The following is a 15,827-nucleotide window of genomic DNA, read 5'->3' on the forward strand; positions in this document are numbered from 1 at the left end:
GCCGTATCACCGAACTGCCCGCGGCGGAAAAGTTTTCCCTTCCGGCCGCATGCCAACATCAGACTTATATGAGACATCTTCGATCGTCAAAAGGTTCTTACCGGCCAGATCTATGAACTACGCAATTTACTCAAAGTTTCTTCTGGAACAAACTACCGATATCGTGGAACTTCGTAAGCTGCGAGATTCCATTGGAGAGATTTCTACCTCAACACCAAGTAGATATTACAATGAACTCTTTAACGCAGCGGTGTCCGCAATTCAAACTGTTCAGTCGAGTCAAAAGAAGCCAACTGCCTCAACTACAATGGAGACAACTATCACTGAGACAGCGGAAATCCCTGTGACCATCCCAGAAAGTAGTGTTACTAATGAAATAGAGAATGAGCCCGTTTCCGAGCACAGTGTTCCGAATAATATCACAACTCCTTCCAGTAAAGATTTGAATATGGATATAGACGAAGAGACATCAGCCTCTGAACCTGAGATCCAAAATAGAAACAACAAGGAGCCACCAGCTAAAAATAGAAAGAAGAGGAAGAAAAAGTCTGCCGCAGCTACAGAAAATGTTGACCCATCCATGACCTAGAAAAGCTGCACTCCTTCGGAATCTCTTTTCATGCCGGAGCCCACCCCTATTACTGTATCAGAACCCACGCAGGAGACTACCAACAAAGCCACAGAGCCTTCCACTTCAGTAGAAAAAGCTCAGCCAGTTTAAAATGCTAAAGTCCTCATCCGTGGCCTTCCTGATGATTTTAGTACAGATGAAATATCCCTTGAATTAGGGAAGCGGAACATTGAAATGCTGAAAATAGTCCAGTTTAAGAAGAAAGTGGGTGGAGCTTTTAGGCCCCTCCCCCTGTACCTCATCGTTATGCCAATGCTAGCCAATCACGAGATGATCTACCATATTGAGAGCATCAAACAGATCCCGATCAGCATAGAGAAATACCACGGCGGCTGGCGGCCGCTGCAGTGTTTTCGATGTCAGAGTTTCGGTCACACCCAACGTTCCTGCTCCTCCAGCCCAAGATGCATGAAATGTGCCGAAGGGCACTATTCATTCCAGTGCAGAAAGAGCCGAGACTCCCCAGCTAAATGCTGCAACTGCATGCAAAGCCACACCTCAAATTTCACTGGGTGCGAGGCCCGCCCCAGTCGAAAGAGGAAAACGACCAAGGACACGCCTACTTCTACAGCCCACAGACTTTTTAGCCTCATCAGTGAACTTAAAAATTTGCTGAAGGACCAAGACGTGCTGCATCTTCTCACAACTTTAATCCAGGGGAATTTCCCATACAACTGATGTACTACTGAATCAACTCATGCCTCACCTCATCATGGACTTATTATCTGATCCTAACTTAGAACTTTGAACTGTATATGACCTCTAGACTAAATCCCAAAACAGTATAGATGAATCGGTTAGAAGAGCTTCGCGCTTAACACCAAGATTCCACTCATATCAATCAATCATAACGTAAGGTGGGGTACCTGCATAGTTCTTCATATGTTCGTGGCCAGCGTATCATTAAAAGTTATACGAAACTTAAGAGAAGTTGCTTCCACAAATTTAATACTAACAAATTTGGAATTGTTTCAAGAAAGAAGAGAGAGATAACAAATGTGATTCTTAATTTTTATGTGTTTAACCGGTTAACGCCCAGCGTCATATATTTAGCACAGCTCCTTTCTTCAAAGACATTCACTTGTCTGCGTAAAAGTTTTATAAAAAAATTTCGCTTATTTTATAAATATCAGTTTAAAAATATTTCTTAGGAATCTTAAATGTTGAGGATATACCTGCAGGTTTAATTTTTTTGATTAACTTAATTAATTTAATTGAATTTTTAAGGCTTTTAAGATAAAAAGAAAAATCGAAAATGCAATGCGAGTTTATCATAAATTTTTTTCTCATTCCGAACAAATAGACTATCTTCCAGCTCCTTCAGGTCTTCTTTAGCACATTACAAGTGACCAACTTTTCAAAAGTCTTGTCTTGTTAAACATTTAACTACATTTACTTTTCAAAAGAATAATGTTTTACAACTGCTAGAGACTAAAATTTGAAGCAAAACTTAATAGGCAAGATTTCATAACAGCTCAAGCAAACCTATCTCTATACCTACAACTTCTATTTAAAAAGGAAAATTAAGAATGTAGTACTGATTGCATTTATACTTTATGCTTGTGGTAATCACAAATGGATAATTTCCTTGAAAAAAAGAACAGAAACGAAGTAGTTCTGCTAATACTTTTTTAACTTCTTTATGGATTACACAAATTTTTAAAACGTATTTTTACGCGACAGGTTTGCAATGTGTTATGATAAAAAGAGCGAAAAAGTGATGTGAATATATCATAATTTTTTCTTTTAACAAATAGACTAGCTTCGAGCTTAATCAATCAGTTATTTGAAACGTAGTGTAAGTTGGTGTTTTTAAAATCTACCACCGTAATATTAAGAAGACATTTAATAAATAAAGAAGAAACAAAATCGCAGATGTGCCAGTTTTCTCTAGCAATATGGATGTTTCTCGGAGAGCATGATTTTTTAAATTATGCGTCTCGCAAATTAATAAAAAGGATTGCGATTTGTACACTTGTTGAGGCTAGGTCCTGAAAATAAGACGGGAAAGTATTGGAAAGTCGAACGGTAAAACCGTTTAGTTGCATATACGTGGAATAAGTTGTTCTGTTTATAATATCAGACCTGCCAATTTTTAATCCCTTCCATTATCATTTTTCCCAGTGGTATTAAAATTGAATTAAAACTTCAACTTTAAGCAAACAAATACGTTGTATTTGAAAAAAATTAGGTTGACAACCATGATAGCAGAGATGCCAACTGCTCCGGACAAGCTAACATAATTAAAAAAAACGGTAAGTAACTACAAACTAAATTTTGCAAATATTTGACTATTTTTGCTTGCTTTTTAAAAGGTATAGCATGACAATAGCATTATAAAGTAGTGAATTATATAAGCCTACGAATTATTTAGAAATAGTGGTGAATAAAAATTTACTAAATTGAATTTATTAAACCAAGAATCACGATTGATAAACTACCACTTTAAAATATATATTTGCTGCCCGGAGCAAGTTGGCATCTCTGTGATAGTAACGCATATTAATATATAAGCTTAATTTTTGTAAGAATAGTGGTGATCAAAATCATTTAAAAATTAAATTTATAAAAGAAAAAATAGTATATATTTACTCCCACTTTAAATATGAAAATAAAATCTCCCGCAAAATGCGGGAGAATTGGCAGGTATGATAATATTAATGAAGTCATTATTTATTTTTTTGTGTCGTAAATAACTGTTCTGTAAACGTATGTTAGAATTGTTAAAAAAACTGGTGGTCATTGATATTTTACTTTTCCCGAAAACGTGTAAGAGTGAAATTATTTTCTTACCAGTTTTTTTTCTCTCCATTGAAAGATATAAGCTCTCAGTCTGGATGATTCTAGACGAATATTCTTTTTTTATTTCTAATGTACCTGCAATATTCCAGAAGGGAAAAATAGCAACGTATCATACCCTCCAACTTATGAGGATTTTGAAAATAATTCTTTCTAGTGGCAGCGAACCAAAGTAGAAATTTTTAAAGCAAATGGATCTCTCATAAAACTTTTATCAGAACTTAAGAATCTAGTCATATGGCCTGCACTTTTATAAGTAAAAGTGGACAAGTTACGCTAAAATAATTTTTTTTTAAATATTAAGACATTAATTTTGCTACAGTCTGAAAAGAAGATTTTTGAAACTACGGAAATTCCGTAGCAGTTGGAGGGTATGCAACGTATTAACAAATCGTGCAAGTGTTTTTAGAGATTCCTACCTGCCAACTTTTACGTATTGTTCGGAAGATTTTATATTTAAAGTGGTAGTAAAATGCATGCTTACTCCTTATTCCTTGCATTTATAAACTTGTATCCGTTTAATTTTCTTCGCCTACTACTCCAACTGTGAAGCATAATGCATAATTCTAATATTCAAAAAGTTTTACTTTTTCTGAAGTATGCAAATCTGCAATAAAATATTCCTACTTAAGATCTCAAATTCACCCCCTCGCCACCACCAGGGGCTGGGGGGAAAGATCGAGCTTGGTATCATTGCACAGCTTTACAAATATTGAATGAGACTATAATCATCTTTTTTGATACGGTGTATATTTTTCGAGATATTTTTAAATCCTGAATTTGTAAATTCATTGTATAGTTAACTTCTCTTAATACATTTCCATTTATACATTTTTATCACCGAAAAAAATGTAAAAACAGAAAGTGGCTCAAATTACGGAACCAAACTTAACGAAACTAAAAATTGAAGAGAAAAAATTGATAATGAAAATTATTAACAACGCTGGGAAACAATTTTTTTTTTGCATTTAAGCACGTACTTGATTTTATTTAATTTAGATCTGGAGATTTTATTCTAAAATTATTTTTGTTCGGAAAGTCAACAGATTGTTACAAAATTATGTTTTCAGTTTATTTTATTTTTCGTTTGAGGTTTATGAAGAACGTACAGGTTTATGTGCAGACATATACACTCGTTTGCTCTTTTGAAAATAATGCCTAAGACCAAAAATATATGACCTGAATGTATCACCTTGTATACTGAAACGTATTATCGTCTTCTTCCTACCATTTCTTAAGTAGCAGCGAAGTGGGGACGTAGCATTCACAGGAGGGAATTTTAAAAAATCCTGGTTAAGAATGTATTATTAAATTGCATAAAACACGTGACCTGTAGTGAGGATCCAATAGTATTTTTGAAGTTAGCAAAGCGAAAATATCTAAGATTCGTTCAAAAATCTTATGCAGCAAAAAATGACCCCCTGTGTAATTAATAATCATTTACAAATATGAAAAAAATATGCGTAAGCATCTGCTGTTTCTAAATAATTTTTCTCCTTATAATTTGAAGCATTTTCTTTTTAAATTTTTGTTTCTTTTAGCATATCTATTCACTTTTTATTCTTAGATAATTTATTCTTTCGAGGACTTTAGAGCTCTGATACGATTTAAAACAATTAAGAAAGGAAGAAAAAGATAATGGTTTTCATAAAAAATACGCCCTTAAAATAATTCTGTAGATTTCCCATTTGACTGACAAAGCTCGATTTCAAAAGATTCATCATGGTTAAGCCTGTGTTTGGTTATTGGAAATATCGTGGTCTTTGTGAACCTATAAGATATTTATTGTACTATAAAAATGTTGATTTTGAAGATTTTAGAATTCCTCGAGACGGAACTACTTGGGAAGGAATAAAATATAATCTTGGTCTGGATTTCCCAAATTTGCCATACTATATTGATGAGAACGTAAAACTCACCCAAAGTACCACAATTTTGAGATATCTCGCCACGAAGTATGATTTGGCTGGTAAAACTGAAGAAGAAAAACTACGTGTTTCTTTGGCTGAACAGCAGATTATAGACTTTCGCCAAAAATTTTTCAATTTTGTGATTGACCCAAATTATGAGAATATAAAAGAGCAGTATTTAAAGAAGACTAAGGAGGACTTGAATATGATTGCGGATTTTCTTGGGGATCGAAAGTACCTCGCTGGAGAAGAATTAACTTATGTTGACTTTATTGCTTTTGATATATTTGATTCTCATATTTTGTTTCAAAAGACAATTCTTGATAGAATATCACCCCTTAAAGTGTTTCAAGAAACAATTGAGAATCTTCCTGAAGTCAAAAAGTACCGAAATTCATCAACTTTCTGCAAATGGCCAATAGTTGGTCCTTATAATGCATGGGGAGGAGCAGGTGAAATGCCTCAGTAGATGAAATCCGTGCTTATTATGATTCAATTTTATATAATATATTAACTGCTATTTCGCTTACGTAAATCTTAATTCTGTTTTGTTCTAAAGTAAACGTATTTGCTGTCGTTATTTGTCAGTAAAGCAGTTTATTATTGAATTAAATAATTCAAGCAATGTGTTCAATTATTATATTTTAAGGATAATATTTTTTTAGTGCTGGAAGGTAAGAAGAAAATTTCCTCGTTTTCTTTCAGGCGCAAGTTAAGAGAGAAATAAAGTAAGTAATTTTCGGTGTTTTTGTCTTGTGAAGATTTTATTCTATTTGTGTAAATTATACTTACCTATTAACACCATACTTTTCATATTGAAACGATGTGAAAAGAGCTATAATGAAAATAGTCTTGCTTCATTAACCCGTTTTGTCTCGAATTTATATTATATAAATGGTACAAAAAGTGGTTTTATGGAAAAAGTGGTATAAAAATTATCGAAATTAATTGGTTTTTCCACTCTTAGGGCATTCAAAAAGTCTTTGATATATCAAAAAGTACTTGCTCCTTATAATTCTAGATCTAATCAGAAATAACTAAATCATTGTGGTATCTGAGGATCTTTTAATTCTCTCAGATAAATGAAAATGCTGAAAAAAGTTTCCCACCACAGTGACAGAGATGCCAACTTGCTCCGGACAGCAAATATATATTTTAAAGTGGTAGTTTATCAATTATAATTCTTGGTTAAATAAATTCAATTGAGTAGATTTTTATCCACCACTATTTCTAAATTATTCCACTAATTCGTAGGCTTATATAATTCACCACTTTATAGAACTTATGTCCTGCTACACCCTTTAAAAAGCAAGCAAAAGTAGTCCAATATTTACAAAATTTACTTTGTAGTTTTTACCGTTTTTTTTTTATTAATTTGGCGTGTCCGGAGCAGTTGGCATCTCTGCAGTGAATGTCTTTGAAAAAAGGAACTGTCCTATATATGGGACACTGGGCGTTAACCTGTTAATCTCTTGCATTCGAAAGTCCTCTTTGGCACCATAAATGATTTACCACTCTGAATATTACGTTTAGAAACCTTTTTGTGTAATGGTGTCTAGGTGTTATATGCTAAATGAGCCAACAGTGGAATTTGCTGTGTAAACTCTTAGTAACTGCGTTCGCTTGCGCGTATGTACCCAAGTTCTATTTTAAAAGTAATTAAGAGAAACGTAACTTACATATTTGAGAATTGAATCTTTAGTGGTTGACAAGTAAATAAAAAAAACCAATCATATTCATAAATTAAAAAAAAATTTAGAGATATATTTGCTGCCACTTCCTTGTTTTTACTAGATTTTTTATTTAAACGGCTCTTTCGTAAACTGGTTTACTTTCACAGTGGTCTGATTGGACTAACTATTAGAAACCACGTGGAGGCTTTCAGTTATAGGAGGCGTTGTTCAGCCTCGCCCTCGTAATATACACCTTAAACCCCTCTGCTCAAAGTAAGACTAATTTTTGAAATAAATATTTTGAATCTACCACTTTTTCAAGGTGAAAGAAAGTCTATAAAAAGGGAAATAAAGGTTAACGAAGGGCTGTTTTCGTCTGTAATTCGGCGTATGTTCGTGGCAAGAGTAACATTAAAAGTTATGCGAAACTTTAGAGCAATTACCTCCACCTATTTAAAACTAATATACCTGGAATGTGGCTTGATCTTTTCAAAAAAGAAAAGAGTGATAGCAAATGTGTTTCTTAATTTGTATCTGCTTAATGGACATCCATACCTGCCAACTTTCACTCTTTCTGAGAATGAATTTTCCAAGTGGTAGAAAAACAATTACCGAAAAACAATCTTACTCACAAATATATTTATATTTTGACTGGGTTAAAATTCGCTGTCGTAAAAACGAACGAACGATCTGGATTTGTTGAGGTACCTGCCCGCGTTAGCAGGTACCTGACCGCCTCATCTGTAGATATGCCCTAAGGCAACGATGACTATTGGCATTTAAAAAAGTAGAGTAGTAATTTCCACATGAGGGCTGTGGACGTCTTTGAAGAACAGGTAGGGCTTGGAGGAGATCTCTGGGTCTATGGTTGGTCAGCAAGCAGAGATCGGAGTAGTTTCGTGAGATCTGGATCTTTGAGAAGCTGCTGTATTTCCTTAAATAACAGCAGGAATCTGGTGGCTTTATCTGTGGCTTTGGTGGACTGGGTGGGTCTTCTTCTTGGTTTTCTTTTGGGTCTTGCACCGCAGCCCGAAAAACAGGCTGGGTGCTCACCAAGGCAGTTTGCACACATCGCCGGCTCGCTCATTGATTTTGTACAAGTATACGTGTAATGTGCATTGGCACACTTCATACAAGCAGGCTCAGCTGTGCAGGACTTCTGTGTATGGCCGAACTTCTGACATCAGTAGCATTGAATTTCGTGACGCCCGCCACGAAATCTTTTGATCTTAACTGGAGAATTTAGCAGTCGCTTGATGCTGAAGAATACTCGGTGTCTTCCGCTGTCTGGTAGAATGACTAGGTCGAGGGGGAGGGGCTTGAGTTCCTGGCCACACCTCTTCCTCAGCTGCTCAAATCTGATTGCCGTTGTTCTAAGTCCATAAGTTCTTTTTCGAGATCTGCGATCTCGATTTCTGAGCTAAGTCCTCGGACGAGGGCTTTCAAATTTCTACTGGTGGTTTGTAGAAATTCCATCTGTTCACTATTTTCCGCAGGAGTCTCGACGATTGCCGGGGCTGCAGTACTAGTAGATTCGGGTGTGGGTTCTTCCACTGTAGGTGTGGAGGCAATCTTTGTCTCAGGGCGAATAGGTTCGCTGTCTGTTTCGGATTCAGTGCATTTTTGTGTCGCCGGGTTGACACTGCTCTTCTTCCTTTTCTTTTTCCTCTTGTTCTGTTTTACAGCAGTTGAGCCAGTCTCTCGGATGGTAGGTGAGACTGTCTTTTCTGTGTCGTCGGGAATCATCTCTGGTACTGTAGTCTCCATGTCTGTATTAGTTGGGTCTGTCACTGGGTCGGCAGTACAGATTGACTCCTCTGCGTCAGTAGCTACAACTAGGGTAGGCTCTTCTGGAATAGTTGGAGTAGCAACAGTAGTTGTTGTCGGGATGACAATTGAGTCCTTAAGAGCTTCCAATGCTTCAATGCAGTAAATCCACTCATAATGGGCCGGATATAGCTGGTGGTTGTTGGGAAATTTATTGATCAACATTGAAGATTCATCGGATCATTCTTGATAAATTTGAATTTGTCGATCGATTTCTTTAATATCCACTCTTCCATCCTTGGGATAAAATCCGTTGGCATATAACTTCATTCTTACCCGCTCTTTAACCCCTTGGGGACGGGTGATTCAGAAAAGCATTCGTACAAAATCAGAATCAAGTTGCAATTAAATAAAAAACGGTAGCTTAAATGTAGTCGTTACTAATTTGACGGACTTACTTTGCTTTTATTTTAATTATTGTTAGTTTAATCATATATATAATCAATGTTAATTCAAAGTATAACTAAATAGTTTTATTTTGAACAAAGTAATGGTGAATTAAATAAATCAAAAAATTATAACTCCGCCTACAAATAAAGTGCTAAAGAAATACTTTGATTACCAGTTTTATCTTCTTACCCTGATTGATACGGACTTTTGCTGTCACGTATTTGTGACAGTCGGCGCGAAAGGGTTAATAGCTTCGTGATCTATGGCTGGTTTGCGAGAGGGTCGGTAATCCTTCCCTCCGCGTCCGAATCGTTAAGCTGACATTGAAACAGAGCTCGGTCACAACACAACCTTACTCAAGCAGGGTCAGTGAACGAATCGCTGTCGTAAAGATTAGCATACCTGCTAACTCCTCCGGATTTTCCGGAGTATTTTATTTTCATATTTAAAGTGGTAGTAATTATATACCATTTTTTTTTTATAATCTTAATTTTTAAATGATATTGATCACCACTATTCTTACAAAAATTAAGCACATATATTAATATGCGTTACTGTCATGGTTGTCAACTTAAGTTTTCTCAAATACAACGTATTTGTTTGATTAAAATTGAAGTTTTAATTCCATTTTAATACCACTGGGAAAAATGATAATGGAAGGGATTAAAAGTTACCAGGTATGGATTAGTATGATTTTATATATTTGCTGTAATTATTTATATGTAGTGGTGGTCAAACTCATTTATAATTATTATTATAATTCAAAAATTTTAACAGCATGACATGAGTTTCGGTACCACTTTAAATACAAAATTAAAATCTTCCTGGAACACCGCAAGAGTTGGCAGCTATAGACATCATTCGGGAACAAGGTAGCTTTGCTTACATAATTATATTAGCAATATGGATACTTATATTTAGATCCAATGTATGCAATGTTTTTTAAGATAAAGTTTTAGGCAACAGAAAGGCATGACTTCTTAGTATAAACGAATCCCTATAACCAATTTTACCATATATGTGGACGGGAATGAATAGATTAAAAGTTTAGAACCTTATCCTATTCTTTTTTTTACTAGATTTTCTATTAAATGGTTCTTTCGTAAACTGGCTTACTTTCATAGTGGTCTGATTGAACTACCTATTAGAAGCCACGTAAAGGCTTTCAGTTATAGGAGGCGTTGTTCAGCCTCGCCCTCGTAATATACAACTTAAACCCCTCTGCTCAAAGTAAGACAAATTTTTGAAATAAATATTTTGAATCTACCACTTTTTGAAGTTGAAAGAATTTCAATAAAGTGGGAAATAAAGGCTAACGAAGGATGTCTTTTCTTGTTAATGCTTTATATATTCGTGGCAAGCGTAACTTTAAAAGTTATGCGAAACTTTACAGCAATTACTTCCACCAACTTAAAACTAACATATCTGGAATGTGTCTTAATCTTTTTAAAAAAGAAATAAGCGATAAAAAATGTGTTTCTTAATTTGTATTTGTTTAATCGACATCATTCGGGAACAAGGTAGCTTTGCTTACATAATAATATTAGCTGTGTAGATACTTATATTTAGATCCAATGTATACAATGTTTTTTAAGATAAAGTCTTAGGCAATAAAAAGGTATGACTTCTTAGTATAACCAAATCCATGTAACCAATTTTACCATATATGTGGGCGGGAATGAATAGATTAAAAGTTTAGAACCTAATCCTATTCTTATTTTTACTAGATTTTCTATTAAATGGTTCTTTCGTAAACTGGTTTACTTTCATAGTGGTCTGATTGAACTACCTATTAGAAACCACGTGGAGGCTTTCACATACCTGCTAACTCTTCCGGTTTTTCCGAAAGATTTTAATTTTGTATTTAAAGTGATACCGAAACTCGCGTCATGTCATTAAAATTTTTGAATTATAATAATAATCATAAAAGAGTTTGACCACCACTACGTTTAAATAATTACAACAAATATATAAAAGCATACTAATCTTAACGACAGCGAAATTTGTTCGCAGGGTCCGATCCAGGGGAGCCAGAGATCTGTAAGCCTAAGAATAGTGAGCAACCCGGCACGAGCGGTGACTTGCCGGGACGGCCGGGTCACTATATTAACAATAACACCAATGGTTTCTTGCTACCTAGAATACCCCATGTATTATAATGTAAATAATTTTGTATCTATTCAAGTAATTTGTAAATAATTTTGTACATAGTTTATCTTGACTTTAATATTTTTTGCTTATTAATGTTATTCATCCTGTAAATAATTAATTAATTAACTGTGCTAGTGCTTGTATTTAGATTTATCTCTTAAATGGAGTCTCTCCAAACCTTTTTTCACTCAATCATATCATTGTACCTTATTCAATTTATGACTACCTAATCTATGCCTATTAAATTTAGATGAATCAGTTAGCGGCGCTTCGCGCCGAATACTGAGTTACTATACATTTCCAACATTAACGACAGCGACTTTTAACTTAGTCAAAATATAAATATGTTTTTGAGTAAGATTGTTTTTCGGTAAATGTTTTACTACCACTTGGAAAATTCATTCTCAGAAAGAGTGAAAGTTGGCAGGTAGGCTTTCAGTTATAGAAGGCATTGTTCGCCCTCGTAATGTACACCTTAAACCCCTCTGCTCAAAGTAAGACAAATTTTTGAAATAAATATTTTGAATCTACCACTATTTGAAGTTGAAAGAATTTCAATAAAATGGGAAATAAAGGTTAACGAAGGGTGGTTATTTGTCATACTTCATCATATGATCGGGGCTAGCGTAACATTAAAAGTTATGCGAAACTTTAGAGCAATTACTTTCACCAATTTACTACTGACACTTTTGGAATGCGGTGTAATTGTTTCAAAAAAGAAAAGAGCGATAAAAAATGTGATTTTAATTTTTATTTGTTTAACACGTTCACGCCGGATGTTGCGCCTGAAAGCGGGACGGAAAAGAGAAAATACTGGTACAGGAACTATTTCAATATTAGATAATATTCGGGAGAATTTAATCTATTCTCAACAATAACAATTCACTGTAAGGAAATTTATCACGGCGAAGAAGCAATTCAATATAAAAATTGCATCCGTTAAAAACAATTGGTAGTTATGGATTTTTATTATTCCCGGAAAAAAACTAAAAAACGAAATTTATTTGTTACCAGTTTTTACTCCGGTGCTCCGCCCGATGAGACAATCTAGCGTGACCCACCGGTGGGTCACCCCGGCGTGAACGGGTTAATGGATATCATTCAGGAACAAGGTAGCTTTGCTTACATAAATATATTAACAATATGGATACTTATATTTAGATCCAATGTATACAATGTTTTTGAAGATAAAGTCTTTGACATAGCTGCCAACTCTTCCGGTTTTCCCGGAAGATTTTATTTTCATATTTAAAGTGCTAGCGAAATTCATGTTATTTTACTAAACTTTTTGGATTATAATAATAATCTTGAATCAGTTTGACCACTACTATATATGAATAATTACTACAAATATATAAAAGCATATTAGTCCATACGATAGCGAATTTCAACCTGATTAAAATATAAATATATTTTTGAGGAAGATAGTTTTTCGGTAATTGTTTTACTACCACTTGGAAAATCCATTCTCGAAAAGAGTGAATGTTGGCAGGTATGGTCTTAGGGTACAGAAAGGTAAGACTTCTTAGTATGAACCAGGGGTGAAAGCGATACGGAAAAGAGGAAAGGCTGGTAGTAAAACCATTTCAGTTATAGCTAGTTTTGGGGAGGAGTTTACTTATTCTTTTTTTAAATTTTTCAACATTATCTACTTTATCTTGGAAAAGAAGCAGTTTTATATGTATGCCAGAATTATAAAAGAAATCTTGATAGTTACAGATATTTCATTTTTTTCGAAAAAAATGCTGGAATGAAATGTTTTACGTACCAGGTTTCTCTCTTTTCCGTCTTGCTATATAAGGGCTTTCACCCATGGTCCATATAACCCATTTTACCATATATGTGGACGGGAAATGAATAAATGAAAAGTTTAGAACCTTATCTTATTCTTATGTTTACTAGATTTTCTTTTAAATGGCTCTTTCATCAACTGGTTTACCTTCATAGTGGTCTGATCGGACTTCATAGTGGAGAAACCGTGTGGAGGATTTAAGTTATAGGAATCGTTGGTTTAACCCGTTTTGTTTTGACTTTATATATTATTATTATTATCTCGTGGTGGCACTTTTGTTGTTGTTGTTTCTAATGCGACTTGCCTATACCAGCAAGCCTGCTTGATGAAACCAAGCGATCTTAAGACACAGGGAGCGTTTCTTGTATTTTAGTGGCGCAATCTATGGCTAAGAATATGTCTTAAGTCACACACACGAGACAGTTCGTTTATAGGGTGGGCCCATTCATACATACATTAATTCATCAACAGATGACAATTTTGACCTGATCCAGACTACAATCAATCTCAAATTCAGTATACCCAGAAGTATTGATTTGTTATGGGAACTTTGAGTACTTTGATACCTGGCAGATTTAATGCACACCAGTCACCATTCGGCCTGCGGGGATCGAACTCACGACCTCTGGGACATGAATCCAATGTTCTTCCAACTAGGCTATCCTGCCACGGTGACCCTTTTAAAGATTGGGTTTAATTATCCTTATTCTACAAGTTCACTATTTAATTCTCCGTCAATTCAGAGATGCCAACTGCTTCGGACACACCAAAATAATTAAAAAAACGGTAAATAACTACAAATTAAATTTTGCAAATATTTGACTATTTTTGCTTGCTTATTTAAATGATACAGCATGACGTAAGTACTTCTTCTTCTTTTTTTTTTCTTTATTGGGCACCTGGGCCGCAAGCGGCCCCTATCCCATTCATCTGGAATTTTATAACAGTTTTGGTTGAGCAATGAGGTGAGCAGGCAATGGAGTTGCTTTTATGAATGTTTCAAGCTCTTTGCTTGAATAACTAAAAAGGAATCAAAAATAATTTGAGCAGCTTGCTCTAAACTGTGTTTGTTTGATTTTGGAGTTGTTCAGAATTGTATCAGCATGAGTAAACGTTATTTTCAGAAAAGTTGATGGACGTAAGTACTATAAAGTGGTGAATCATATAAGCCTACGAATAATTTAGAAATAGTGGTGGATAAAAATCTACTAAATTGAATTTATTAAACCAAGAATCACAAATGATAAACTACCACTTTAAAAATATATTTGCTGTCTGGAGCAAGTTGGCATCGCTGCCAATTTATTAAAAAGTTCGCAGAAAGCGGAACAATTGGCATCCCTGCTTTTTATCCTGACGTGTTTAGATATGTGGGCTAAATATAACCGAAAAGCGCGCTTGCAACGTCAATAAAATTTCCTTTCAGTACCACGACGGAAAAGCTTCTTCGAAGAACGTAAAAGTAGAGAGATATGTATGTTTACAATGTCATTTTACACTGGGAAAAATTGTTTTCGGAAAGATTATAAGTTTGCAAGTATGGTATATGCAATAATAAACATGAATAGAAGTATCCTATTTAAATAAAACAATGATTAAAATGCATTTCTAATGACAGTGGTCATAGAATCTTCATGAAGACAGGGTTTCATACCTGCCAACTCTTCCGGATTTTCCGGAAGATTTTATTTTTATATTTAAAGTGGTAGTAAATATATACTATTTTTTTCTCTCATGAACTTAATTTTTAAATGAATTTGATCACCACTATTCTTTCAAAAATTAAGCGTATATATTAATACGCGGTACTATCATGGTTGTTAACTTAATTTTTTTCAAATGCAACGTATTTGTTTGCTTAAAAGTGAAGTTTTAATTCCATTTTAATACCACTAGGAAAAATGATAATGGAAGGGATTAAAAGTTGGCAGGTATGGGGTTTGTACAGCTTAAAAACACAGGCTTAAAAATTTAAAAAGTGGTAACAAAACTAAGGAAATAAAATGTATTTCAATAAATTTGTATTCACCACTATGACCTTAATATTTATAAATAAATAAATCTAGACACGAAATCTCGATCTAAATAAATATACAGCTTTTTCATTAGAAAATTAATACCACTTTTTAAAAACCCTCTAAAAATAAAGCCTCGATGAGAATATTTTTTGGTTGACAAGAGGTATTTTAATTATCGGAGCACGTTTGCAATTTATGTAATTATGTTTAGTTCTAAAATTGGAAAAGGTGTGATTTTTGTACTAACTGTTCTTTCATTCTCTGTACTATCTGTCCTTACTGTGGGAGCAATGTTGGCCCACCTAATATGGTACCCCTGAAAAAGTGGCCAACAAATCAGCCCTTCAGCCTATATAACATAGGTCATTCTCTAGGTGGGCATTGGCAAAAAATATTCTTCGTTTAGTAAATCAGTTTTAAAATTATTCTTCACACCACTATATGTGAATTATTCATTAGTTTATATATAAAGACACTTTATTCCACATCTCTCGTTAAGGGCCATTTAGGCCTCAGATGCCCAATTCTAAACAACGAACGAACGAACGAACCACATCTCTCGTACAAGTGCCAGAAATTTGGACATACGCAGAAAGCATGCTTAAGTAATCCAGCCTGCATGAAATGTGCAGGAGC

General features: G+C 34.5%; 1 protein-coding gene across 1 annotated transcript; it reads left to right on the forward strand.

The window, feature by feature from the left end:
• Positions 1-5,082: 5,082 nt before the first annotated feature.
• On the forward strand, positions 5,083-5,978 carry LOC107453413 (glutathione S-transferase class-mu 26 kDa isozyme 47). Its single transcript, XM_016070247.4, has one exon. The coding sequence runs from the start codon at positions 5,153-5,155 to the stop codon at positions 5,807-5,809; it is 657 nt and encodes a 218-aa protein (XP_015925733.2). The 5' UTR covers positions 5,083-5,152; the 3' UTR covers positions 5,810-5,978.
• Positions 5,979-15,827: the final 9,849 nt, after the last annotated feature.

The sequence above is a fragment of the Parasteatoda tepidariorum genome, chromosome 12, assembly GCF_982258835.1.
Source record: "Parasteatoda tepidariorum strain Cologne lab strain chromosome 12, Ptep-v5.0, whole genome shotgun sequence".
Classification (NCBI taxonomy): Eukaryota; Metazoa; Arthropoda; class Arachnida; order Araneae; family Theridiidae; genus Parasteatoda; species Parasteatoda tepidariorum.

Excerpts from the sequence above, each read along its gene's own strand:
- LOC107453413 (XM_016070247.4), top strand. The coding sequence starts at position 5,153 with ATGGTTAAGCCTGTGTTTGGTTATTGGAAATATCGTGGTCTTTGTGAA.